Source organism: Hibiscus syriacus, unplaced genomic scaffold (genome assembly GCF_006381635.1).
Source record: "Hibiscus syriacus cultivar Baekdansim isolate YM2019G1 unplaced genomic scaffold, ASM638163v2 tig00110893_pilon, whole genome shotgun sequence".
In the NCBI taxonomy this organism is placed as follows: domain Eukaryota; kingdom Viridiplantae; phylum Streptophyta; class Magnoliopsida; order Malvales; family Malvaceae; genus Hibiscus; species Hibiscus syriacus.
Window position 1 is genome coordinate 3,110,368 of NW_024062901.1, and position 13,270 is coordinate 3,123,637.

The window sequence follows — 13,270 nt, forward strand, 5'->3', positions numbered from 1 at the left end:
GAAAACTTATCAATTTCAATGACCAAAGTGCAAACGGCCATAAAGTTAAGTGACCATTAATACAATTTACCCAAAACATTAAATAAAAACAGTAAAGAGAGTAGTTTAAGGGATGTTGCTTGTCTGAAGAAAATTTTCGACTGTTTAACTTGTTGATGCAAGAGAATGTTTGGTTCACTCCATTACCAGAATTTTCTTGGGAAAAAAGAAGCAATTCCATAAAGAGTACTGAACTTCATTTAGCAATAGTCTTACATTAATTATACTAATGAAATTCTAAATCAAGAAAACTAAAATTAGTGCATTTGTTATTAATAGTTTGGGGGCAATCGGCCCCATCTCAAAATCTCCTCCCTGTTCATGTAGGAAACAGCAGCTTAAGTGCCTTATGATCATGGCAGATCATACTTCACACGTCCAAGGTATAAACCACATGCAGGGGCCATTGGACTTGCAGCAGTCACCGTCTTTGCATTCAGAATTTTTTCCACTGCAATAATTTCATTTGATTCGATGCATGAATACCGATCCGGAAATGTTAAAAGAGGCTAAAAACTAGAGCAGATTAAACAATTGCCTACATGCACATAAAATGAAAACATACCATCAGAAGTTGTCAACTCTCCAGTGCCAGCACATTTGAGAACACCGACAAGCAGTCTAACCTGCATGAAACCTGGCAGATGATTGAAATATATATGTATATACGTGTGTGTGTGCAAGTGAAAAGCTATATCCAACAAAGATGTGTCAGAAAGACAAAGGAGACATCAATATAGAGATAACAAGTTATTCAATTGTTTTCTTCCTTAGACTGGGCCGAGAATTGCCGTACATAGTAACGAACAAAACTCACAAACGGGAAATCAAAATCATATATAAAGGAGGCAATGACTGAAACCTGGTGGTAAAGAAAGAGGAGTGTGCACGTGCTGTTACCACATAGCAGCGGTGTCTTCTCCTTACTCCAAATTCTTCTAGGGTACTTTTACCATTATTTGAGTCTACCACATCATCAGTATTGGAGAATGAATTAATGGGGAGCTCAACCTCAGGCTTAACAGAGCATAAATGAGAATTGCTCGAGCTCGAATTACTCTGTTCCCTCTCAATGGTTGATGGGAAATAAGGAGTTGCAGGTACCTCACAGACATGAAGTTCATCTAAAGTTCTGATTGGTGAGTTTGCCTACACATACAGCATCTTCAAGTAGTTAAGAAAACTAGAAAGATGGAAAATTCGGATTCTCAGCTATCAGGAAATATTACACAAGCAATTATGTCGTTTAGGCATAGACACGCATGTGTGGAGCCATGTAACACACATGATAATGATAGTATGATACTTCATTCATGTGAGAGAAGTAACCACCTGGCAACCTGATGCCCTGAAGGAACTAAAATCATGATGTCCAACAAGAACTTTGCATGCTTCCTGCAAGCATACCAATCAAGTTCACTTTTTCTGTAATAAATCAATAATTAGATCAAATAAGGAATCACAATAAAAACCCACCTGCATTGCATATAGATCTAGGTTCTCTTGTACATGCCACACCCGGTCTTTTTCAAAGGCAGTCAATGGTTCAGGGCCAGAAACCAAGCGGTAAAAGTACCTACAAAATCATTTCCCACAAATTCAGAGATATATCTTAGTTCAATTCATGGAATGCAATGAAATCAAAATCACTGTCTTGCACTTTTAGAACACCATAAAGAATCATCAACGTGCTTCTAATTGTATTAAGGGATTTTCTTGAATAAAGCATTAAATAATATGGAAAAACCTAAAATGTCATGTGAATCTGCTTAAATATTTTTTGCACTTGTTAGAAGTGAGAAACATATCAATAACAAACATATTCTGTTCATGTATGACTGCTAAAAATAAATTTTAAAAAAAGCATGATGTAAGCTGACAGAATAAAGTATGAATGCTCTTAAAGTAATGATTCAAGCATGCAGCAGTTTTTGTTTTCCATCTTTCATATCATAATATGCTTCCCTCAATCCTTGAGTACCAAGGTCCATTTAAATACACAAGTAAAGGCAAAGAGCTGATTTATGTTTTAATTAAAACACAAGCACAATGCAATCGACAAATTCATCTACTAGAAAAGGGCTTTAGCAACAGGATGAACATGTTTTAATCCTTTTTTTTCAAAACTTTCAAAAGGGCTATATAGTAATGTCCTGTTAACCATGATTCCATGTAACAGGAAGAAAGGGTAAACTTGAAAGGTTTTAGAAGCAAGTGCCAATTTCCATCAAAGAACTATACCACCTAAAATATTTTTCAGCTATGCTAAGCAGCTACATTGTAGAAAGTGAAATTAAGATAAAAAAGAATACCTACGTGCGCTCCTCAGCTTTATATCTGGCATGAAAATCATTTGGAACACATCGAACATCGATCACGCTAATATCACCATCATTCCTCTAAAGTAAACCAAATTAAACAATGTGTTATTGGACACACAAAACCAACATGATAATGTATATATGTTTAAAAAAAGAATAAAAGTTAGCAATCCTGAGTTGAAGACAACTGAAGTAGGGAGATTCATACAACATCTTATTGCATAAACTAGAAAAGATCATCAGGAAACACACCTGTAAGAAATGGTTCACAGCTCTTTTAACAACAGATGGTTCATGAGGTGGTAACTGCATTTTAGCATGAAGATTATGTAAGTCAAAAGGATAAACTGTTATAACTTAGTTATTTGCAAAATACTACTACAAGTAAAATGTACATTGAGGCATCCAAATCATATTCATGGAAACAAAAAAAAACATTAAAAGTAAACATCCGCTCATATACATGTACATAAGTTTCACCTAAGACTCCATTACTTTAAATTAAAAGGAAAAAGTAAATCAAATAATAAGGAAAAACGCTTCAACCATTTCCTTGTAAGGAATGAAAAATAAAAAGGGCAGAACGCAAATAATAGAGAAATGTATGTCAACACTTTTCAAGTATCAAATGGAAAACGATATTCAGAGAAATAGAAAAAGGAGATAAGAAATATTCATGTATAGATACTCACCACTTCACCAGGCTTCCTTTTGCTTATCCGTTCCACGTCTACATGGAAAACATTCGATAAGGCATGTACACCAGCATCCTACAATTGTGGCAAAAAAATTAAATTGATACAACATTCAATAGCATACATGTCGCAGTGGAATTATTTCTCCAATTCAAGCAAATTAAAGTATATTACTTCAGAAAATTATACTACAACTGAACTTTTTGGTAATAATACCAATCGACATCCTAAGCATTATCTCAACCAAAAAATGTCTGCATGTCCATTAATTCATGAGAGTAGAGTAGTCCTTAAATTAAATACAATTTACAATGGATAAGATGATTAAAGAGTATAATAACATGAATATAACAGAGAAGTAAGCATTAGGATGAAGACTTACAGTTCGACTTGAGCAAAAAATTGAAACTGGCTGACCAATAAATTTATGAAAAACCTCCTGCATAACCAAATCATCACTATTTACACCAGAGCATTAACTCAATCAGAATATGTTTGCCTTGCAATAAACAAATAAATAAATCTAAAGATGCTAAATTGATGATAACACAATTGTATACCAAATGACTGCTAATTTCGAAATTTCAGAGCCTTTCTTCTTCTTTTTGGCAATTAAAAGAAAACAGAGAACAAGGTACTACCTCTAATACGTCAACGACAGTGCGGAAATTGGGCTGCTGCTGTGAACCAGAGAAGCGAGTTCCAATGTACTCAATAGCTACTAAATAACGTTGGATTCTAGGGTTTTTGCTCATGCTCGACTCTTGTAGTTGTTTATCTTCTAGATCTTGGTCGCGGTGATCTTGGGTTTTAGGTATTTTAGAAGGCCTGGATTCTGTGATTGTGCTCGGAGAGTGCTTGGGACTTCCCGTCATTTCATTTACGAAAATTTCCCCCCAGTTTCTCAGCCTCCAAACAGCACTCAAAGGCGATGCCGTTGTGGGACTTTGAAGTGTCTGGATTTTAGATTGTATTTTGTTATTATTTAAAGAGTAAAATATATAAATAGTCCCCAACATTTTAGGGATATTATATTTTGGTTACCCAACTTTTGAAAATTACAATACAATCATTAAACTTTTAATTCGTTTTAAAAATGACCTCTACCGTTACTTCCCGTCATTTTTTTTTTCTAATGTAGCACGTTAACTCCGTTAAAACAACACCCCCAAGTCTTCTTCTTCTTCTTCCTTCTTCCTTTTACCTTCTAAGCGAAGATTTTCAATAAATTAATCAAGATATTAAAAATCTTCTCCTCCTAGGCTTGGTAACATCCACTCCAATGTTATCACTGAAATGAGAAGTGTCCTTGGAGCCATGTCGGAAGAAACAGCACTCAAAGGCGATGCCGTTGTGGGATTTTAAAAGGGTTTTAAGTAAAGTGTCTGGACTTTAGACCGTATTTTGTTAGGTCATCTCCAGCACTCATCTCTACTTTAGAGTATCTCTATCTCTACTCTAGGGATGAAACAATAATTCATCTTCAGCGCTATCTCTACATTACCATCAATTTTACTTTATTCATAATATTTAACTATTATAATATTAATTTTACAAATATAAAAAAATCAGAAAAAATACAAAAAAATTCAAAAAATTACAAAAAAATTAGTATGATTATTTATCTAATTTTAATGTATTTTTATATATCTTATAATTTAATATACTTTACTAATAAAAAAATTGTAGCGCAAGCTACAGTACCACGTTAGATGTGGCGCGGTACTGTAGCAAATCTCCACTGTAGCGCAGGGCTGAAGCTGGTTTTTTCTCCACACCGGAGATATTGTTGAAATGTGGCGCAGCATTGGAGATGCCCTTATTATTTAAATGTGAATAAATACAAATATTTATAAAAGATGATTATTTCATACATTAAGTGTAAAAAAATATTTAAACATAATAATATTAAAACTTGCCCTTAAAGTTCAAATTATTTCGACATTTATTTTTTTAATCATTTGAACATTAATGTCTTAATTTTGGTAAAAAACAATCCTTTTTTTTATAAATTATTAATTGATTAACAATTATTATTGACGTAAAACATTTCACATCTACTTAATTATTTAGGTGATATAATTATCATTAAAAATATTAATAATAATAATAACCAATTCTAATGACAGGAAAAAAATAATTTAAATATAAAAAACTAAGTGTAGCATTTAAATATAGAATATAATACAATACCCCATTGTTAAGGTTACAATCCTTTGATATTATTCCTAATCCTATATATTTCTGGCTCGTCAAATCTCCTAACCCATAACCTCAAATATCTCATTTACTTAATCAGTAATGTTCTTCTTTTCAAAACTTTTTTCGAATGATCGACGAAGACGAAGGTTGATAGTCTGGGGACTGTGGAGAAAACTCCGATAGCATCTGAACGACCTCTCTCATGGTGGGGCGTTCGGTGCTATTTTCTTGTACGCATAGCATTGCGATGAACAATAAGTGCATTGCCTCGTCTTTGGGCACAGATGTTAGCCTTGGATCGACGATGCTGCTAACTTCTTCTCGTCGACAATTCGTCACTCGTTTAGCCCAATGTACTATATCTACACCTTCTCCGAACTCGCCTACCGGTCGTCGGCCGGTTATCATCTCTAAAAGAACCACTCCGAAACTATACACATCGCTTTTTTCGTCTACCCTCAATGTGTATGCATATTCTGAGATTAAGAAACATTAACATTAATACCAGGAAATAGTACTGTCGCGGCACACAATTTGACCAAGGGGAAGAAGTTTAGTACATACCAGGAGCAATGTAGCCATAGGACCCTGCAATAGCAGACATGCACTCCGATGCACCCCCGTCGACCAAGAATTTCGCCAATCCAAAATCAGCAACGTGTGCCTCGAAGCTTGAATCGAGCAAGATGTTGTTCGATTTCACGTCTCGGTGAACAATTAACGGCGAACAATCGTGGTGAAGATAGCATAAGCCTTTAGCTGCTTCCACTGCAATTTTGTACCTCAAGTTCCATCCTAGGAATGCACCCTTTTTCTTCCCCTGTAACGCTTCTCCGAGGCTCCCATTTCTCATGTACTCGTAGACCAAGAGATTGCTTTCCTTGTTGGAGCAAAACGCTAGCAGCCTGACGATGTTCCGATGCCTGATGTTTCCTAGCGTCTGGATTTCGGCTTGGAAACCATGATCGTGTCTACTCGTGCCGAAGCCAAAAAGCTTTTTCACCGCGATTTCCATACCATTCGACATTTTCCCATGGTAAACAATGCCTGCACCTCCTCTTCCGATCACATTTCCGTCTTCGACACATTCTAGGATGTCAGAAACCGTGAATTCAAGGTTTAGGAACGCAGTCATCTTCCAAGAATCCGAACCGTTTTTCTTGAACGACTTGGCCTTGATAATAGCGGCACTGGCGAATATTAGAGAGCATATTAAAAGGCCTATTGCAAATAGTAGCTTGAAGTCTCCAGGGGCCTTCCTAGGGGTGCTTGAGATTGCTGTCAAATTGCAAGGATTGTTGAGCAGAGAACCACAAAGTTGAGGATTGCCCGCGAAAGATGAAGCATTAAAGACGGCAAACTGGCCGGATTCGGGAAGCTTCCCGGAGAAATGGTTGAACGAGAAGTCGGCAACTGTGAGGCTTTTCATCGATCCAATGCTTTTCGGAAGGACCTCAGTTAAATGGTTCCTAGATACATTCAAGTAACTCAGGATATGCAAATTGGAGATCTCCATTGGAATTGAGCCAGAGAGGTTATTTTGGCTCATATCAAGGTATGTTAGATGAAAACAGTTGCCAATTGCTGGTGGAATGATACCCGAAAGCGAATTTCTACTAAGATCGAGCTTCAAAACTCGCCTGAGTTCACCTATAGAAGGCGGTATCGGACCCGAGAATCGGTTTCCGCTAAGTAAAAGGTTTTCGAGAGAAGACATGTTTGAAAGTGAATACGGCAATGGACCTGAGAGGAGATTGTTTGACAAATTAAGCTGGCCTAACTTAACCGGTCTCGACGACATGTTAGTGTTTTCGGCCAACGTTCCCGAAAGGTAATTGTTCTGCAACTCAGCTAAGTTCAGCTCAGGCAAGTAAATGAAACCATTAGGAATGGTACCATTCAAGTAATTCTGCCCCAACCTGACTCTAGTGAGACTATAACATCTCCCCAGTTCTTCGGGAACAGATCCGAAAAGGAAGTTTTTCATCAAAACTAATATCCTCAACCGATTCGAATCACACAGGCCTCGAGGGATCATACTGGTCAGCTTGTTGGATGATAAATCAAGCAACTGCAACTTCCCGTTTCGACCGAGATTCTCAGGTATAACACCGGTGAAGTTGTTCATCCATAGCCCCAACGTCTCCAAATTAGACAAGTCGGCTACGAAGTCCGGAATAGAGCCATGCAGTCTGTTCATGAAGAGATTGAACAACCTGAGCTGCTTGAGATCGACGAACCGAGACGGGATTTCTCCAGTGAGCACATTGTGGGAGAGATCGAGGTTCACCAAGTTAGTACAGTTGCCTAACTGCTTCGGAATGGGACCGGAGAGTCGATTGATATGGAGGTACAGAGTATCGAGTAACTTCAAGTTCCCAAGCTCATGAGGAATTGGTCCATCCAATTCACAGCTAGAGAGATCCATGTGAACCAAATTTATCAATTTACCAAACTCCAAAGGGATACCACCATCGAAAACATTGTAATACCCCAAGTAAATCTCTCTCAGGTTCACCAGATTGCCTAACGCACCGGGGATTTTTCCATGAAGATCATTTCCCGCCAGTGAAAGATACTCCAACCCGATCAATGTGCCATAGCTCGATGGGATTGTGCCATAGAAATAGTTGCCACCGAGGTCCAAGTACCTGAGCTTCTTCAATCCAACAACACCAACCGGCAGCAGAGCAGTGAAATTGTTGTTATAAGCATCCAACACCTCCAGGTTGCCTATACTTGCATAGTTCCAATCCAGGTGACCGTCGAACTGGTTGTTCGAAACGTTGAGATATTGAAGTTCACTCATATTCGATATCTCGATACTTCCCGTGAAGTTGTTGCCGGCAAGAGAAAGGTTCGTTAGCCTATCGAGTATCGAAATTCGGGGTGAAACTGAGCCGCATACATTCATATCGGTCAAGTCCAACGACACAACTCGGCCATCGGAGCATCCGATTCCGGTCCATGAACATACAGAACTAGGATCCGATGAATTCCATGAGCTCAACATCGGTTCAGGGTACTCAAACCCGTTTTTAAGTGATACCAAGACATGAAAATCAGAAACCAATGAAGCAGAACATGCAGTGGCTACAAGTGAGAATAATGTCAAGACAATGAGAGGGACCATGTTTGGTTCGTGGGAAAAAATGTTTATTTTTTCTTTCTCAAGAGAATTGAGTTTGGAAGGACTTGAAGCAAAGACAAAGGGATTTAAGCCTTAGAACAACAAAAGATTTTCTAGGAAAGTAGGGAAGAAAAGTGGAAGGAATCTGAGCAACTTCAAGTGTGTGTAAGCTTAAAGAATCAAACATCCTGATAGAAAGAGTCTTGATAAACAAGATAGATGATAAGCCTCACCTTTTTCTTCTTTTCTTTTCCTTTCCCTCTTTTTCTCTCAAAGACAAAGAAGAGATTGAATTTCTGCTAGTCATGGCAGGTTTTACCTCTTCATTCTTCTCTCTCTAACCTAAGCTTCTTTAAGAAAAGAAAAGTGGAACCAAAAAGGAAAGAAAATGGATTTGGTTCAAAGGGTTTTACAATCCTAGTCTCTGGGTCGGTTCAGCTAGTTAAAGTTAATACTTTAATAAGTCGAGATTATAGAGGAGGGAAGGAAGAAGAAGAAAAGGGTAAAGTTGGACTCTTTATTTATATGACAAAAAAGAATGGCCTTTAGCTTTAAGCCTTTAATCAAACAATGATCTTTATTGCTTTGAACGAGAGATATATGGAATTGAAGGTTCAAAGCCTTGAGAATGATTCAAAAACATGGTTTTTACTGCAGAAATTTAAGCATGTTCAGATCAAAGTATCCAAATTTTCTCACTGTTTCAACCCAGTTTTGATTCCTTGGATTAGTTCCAAAATCTGGGTTTTTTTTATGATACTTTCAACACTAAACATATGCAGAATTTATCAAGAATCTATGTATATAATTCCATTGATGAAGACACATCAGTTTCATCAGAAAATGGAGCTCAACCATATTGATTCTTTAAAAAGTAAAATTCTGCCCCCCCCCCCCCGGTAAACACCATCATGCTTAAAGATTCATGCACATGGAGTTATTGATGTTATAAATGGAAAAAAATGGTTAAAGATAAATCAAGAACCAGTGCATAGACTTTGAGTTAAACTGGGGAATTCCATTATCAACAGTGTTGTCCAACAAAGATAAAAGTAACTTGGATGATGCAGGCATGGATGTCCCTTTAAAAAAAGGATTTTATAATAATATGGTGGTGTGAAATAAGATCGGATTTTCGAAGATATACCTAAGAGTGGCTAAGGTCCGTTTGGCTTGGATTTCTTAAAGTAATTCTAGCTAAAAAGTTTATTTTGACCGTAAAATTAACGTTAAATGGATAAAAAAAAATAAAAAATACGATAGAAATTATAGTTTCAAATCAATCGTAAAAACTAAGTTTTCTAACTTTTTTAGTTTCAACTTTGTTTTTGAAAGAAAATTATAATTTTACTCTTAGTAATGCTTAAGCTCCACTAAATTATGTATTTATATTTTATTTTAATAATAACATCATTAAAAAATAATTTATTACTTAATAATTAATTTTAATTACTAATTTTTTTAATATTCTTTTTATCAAAACAAATATTTAAATTATTATTTCATAATAATTTTATGTTTACGCGTTAAAAAGTATTGATAATATTTTTTCTTTAATATAATATTTTATATATAAAATATTATTAATGAAATATCTTAAAATATTTTTATTATAATTTAAGTTTATATATTTTATATATCATAGTATTAATAAGTATAAATATAATTTAAATAATATATTTTTAATTTACAACATAATGTTTATAATAGACATTTTATTTTTTTCAAACTCACTTTTTAACAACAATTTCAAACAGTTAAATTTTAAGTTGCACTTTTGTACAACACTTTTAAAATCCTGATTCTACAACACTTTTAAAAGTCAATTTCAAAAGGTGAGGCAAACTGACTCTAAATCTGGTTAGATTTAGTGTTGTAAATTTTAAGCTCACGAGCTTTCAAGTTGAATTAAGCTTCGGTTTTTTTATTTCGAGTTCGAGTGGAGCTCAGATTTAAACTTTTGGAGTTAAGTTTAATAATATTTAAGCTCGACTCGATTCGTTTACAACCTATGTTAGACTTATGATATTACAACACGACACAACTCATATCTCATAGATTGACTATAAACTATGTTAGAGTTTGTGATTCGAATTCTAATTTGATCCGACCCAATAAGTAATGCATAGGTTTGAGTATTCCCACGCAGAGGGTGGTAAGGAATTTATAATGTCTTGAGTTGGGAACATGTGGGTGCAGCATACTCAGAGACGATGATTATTAATATATGATTACCATGTTTTGTTTGAATGATCAAAATATAATTATGCTGCATCAGAGGAAGGAACCACTGTTAGCTTTTCTTTTCTTGTGTTTGCTCAACTTTATTCCAATCTGGGACCAAACTGTACATGTTAATGTGCAAAACTTGAGCCTTTAATGGAAGATGGGATAGTCTTAAAGAGAGGGCTCTAAAGCAAAAGCAAACTCATATATATATATATATATATATATATATATATGTGCGCGCGCGCCTTTGATCTTCTATCGTAATGTGATAGTCAGAATCGCGTTGCGAATCTGGAAACTGATTTACGATACCGGAGATCGCGTTGCGAATTATCGATCGCATTGCGATTTAGTTGGTCATTTTGGCAAATCCAAAAAAAATTGATTAAAATCGTATATTATAAGGCATTTTTGGTCACTGAGGTTATTTTCTCTATATAATCATTCATTAAAATATTGCTAAAAATAAATCAATGATCTTTAAATATTAGACAAAATAGTATTGTAAGTTGGTATAATAATGGTTATAGTCTGTAAAACTTATTTATTATATCAATTTAGTTCTAATTTGAAATAATTTAATAATTTAATTTAATTGTTATATTTAGAAATTCTATGATATAACATTTGTTCTCCTCTCAAATTACTTGTTTTTCTCTCAGAAATGTTAGTTTATTTCCCTATTACATTCATGATATAATAACAATTTAACAATCTTTTGTTGTTACTTTTATTAATGCATTTATTCAATCCGAACTCGTTTGGTTTGTTAGTATCATAAAAAAAATTTGAACTGAATCTATTGAGTGACATCGATGGTAAAAGGGAATGTTGATCTCTCTAAAAGTTATGAATTTGAGCAGTTACGTTTGCAGGGTCTGCGCGTGTTGACAATAGGTTACTAAAATTTAAATTGATATGAAAGGTTAAATTTATTAAATTGTTATGAATCGTGACTAAATTGATAAAAAAGTATAAATTTTAAAAACTAAAACTAGTATAATACCATACTACATTAGACATCTATTTCAATTTTAACAACGAGTGACTTTTTTGTAATAATTTTTTAATTGAGTAGATTAAATTGTAACTTAAATAAACAGTTGATTTATTATCAAATGCTTAACTAAGTGACCTAGAGTGTATTTTACCCGAAGAAAAATCTAGGACCGCTCTATTTTGGACATGGAAAAGAGTGCTCTTGTATTAACTTGAACTCATCAAATACATGATTTGTTATTTAAAGAAAATAACGACTTACCATTACATGGGAAAGAGTAGGGATGGACATGTGATCCGAATTTGACGAGTTTCGATTCAATCTAGTAGGGGTTTTCTTAAAAAAATTTAGGTTTGGGTTGGGTCGAGTTTTTTATGCGGTGTCCGGGTCGGGTCCAAGTTTATGGTAAAAAAAATCCGACCCGACCCAGAAAAAATATATAATTTTACCCTATATATTTAGGGATAATTACAATAATATCTCTCTACATATATTTTTTTCAATTAAGTCATTGTTTTTATTCAATAAAAATAATTTTTTTTATTTCGGTCGGGTTGGGTTTCTATGTCATATATTCGAGTCGGATCGGATGAAATCTTATTTTGGTCGGATTGGATCTCGGGTGGAGACTCTCTTGTTCTCAGGTCGGGTCGGATTGACCAAAAACCCGACCCAACCCGACTCATGTCCATTCCTAGGAAAGAGTGCTCTTGTTGTAACAGCTTCATCTTTCGCTGTTCATTTTCCTCTGTCTTTCATGTGGACAATGCCATGAAAAACAGTGGTGTCCCTATCTGACTTATTGATACGAAGGTTGTGGACCCTTTGAAGGGTTACCATCCCTATGGTTAATCCAATTAAATTCCATAAAAAAATATTATGTTTTCCATTCATAAGATTCGAGTTTCAGATAAAACGAACATAAGCTCATCGATTTTACGTCATAAAGAATCGATTTAAAACGAGAGAAAATGATTGGTAATCCTAAGATGTTTAAAGCATAAAAGCACCTAAATGATGCTAGTTAGTTGACAAAATTCAGGGCATGGGACCATGTGTGGTATCTTATGGTCCAAATCATGTACAGTTTCCATACATGAAGTTGTCGTACCAATAACTGTCGCATTTTGACCCTTGCTTATTAATGATCGTACTCAGGATTTTAAATATCGATTCGCAACCGCGATAACGCTTGCGAAATAACAGTAACGGCGTCCTTTGTAATATCCACTATACTCGTAATAACGATAAAACTACCCTTAATTAGGATGTCTCACTTCTAAGGCACGAAATGATACTATTATGCTAATTACTGAACAAGCTAAAATCATACAAATACTTAAAGGGTTCCATCCTCAATCATCGACATAAATAATAAACTTTATAGGTTAGATCTCGAGACCAATAGATGTAAATTCCGAGAGAAATAAAGTATAAATAGAAAAAAAGAAAGAGGTAAAATATTGAGGGAACGATATAGGGATGGTAACTTAATCCAAACTCGATAGGTTCTGACTCAACTTGATCTGATAGGATCGGAGTTTTTTAAAAGAATTCAAATTCAGGTCAAGTCAAGTCAGGTCGAATTTTTAGGGAGTAAGATTGGGTTAGGTCGGGTGGATGGTGAAAAACTCTGTCCTACTCTGATCCAGAT

The 13,270-nt window shown here is 35.1% G+C and overlaps 1 protein-coding gene and 1 pseudogene across 1 annotated transcript; both read right to left on the reverse strand.

The window, feature by feature from the left end:
* Positions 1-304: 304 nt before the first annotated feature.
* LOC120145269 lies at positions 305-3,993 on the reverse strand (annotated as a pseudogene).
* Positions 3,994-5,253: 1,260 nt separating this feature from the next.
* LOC120145181 (leucine-rich repeat receptor-like serine/threonine-protein kinase BAM3) lies at positions 5,254-8,570 on the reverse strand. Its single transcript, XM_039159072.1, has 2 exons — positions 5,822-8,570; positions 5,254-5,733 (listed from the first exon to the last, which is right to left on the reverse strand). The coding sequence occupies exons 1-2, from the start codon at positions 8,388-8,390 to the stop codon at positions 5,369-5,371; spliced, it is 2,934 nt and encodes a 977-aa protein (XP_039015003.1). The 5' UTR covers positions 8,391-8,570; the 3' UTR covers positions 5,254-5,368.
* Between the last annotated feature and the right edge of the window lie 4,700 nt (positions 8,571-13,270).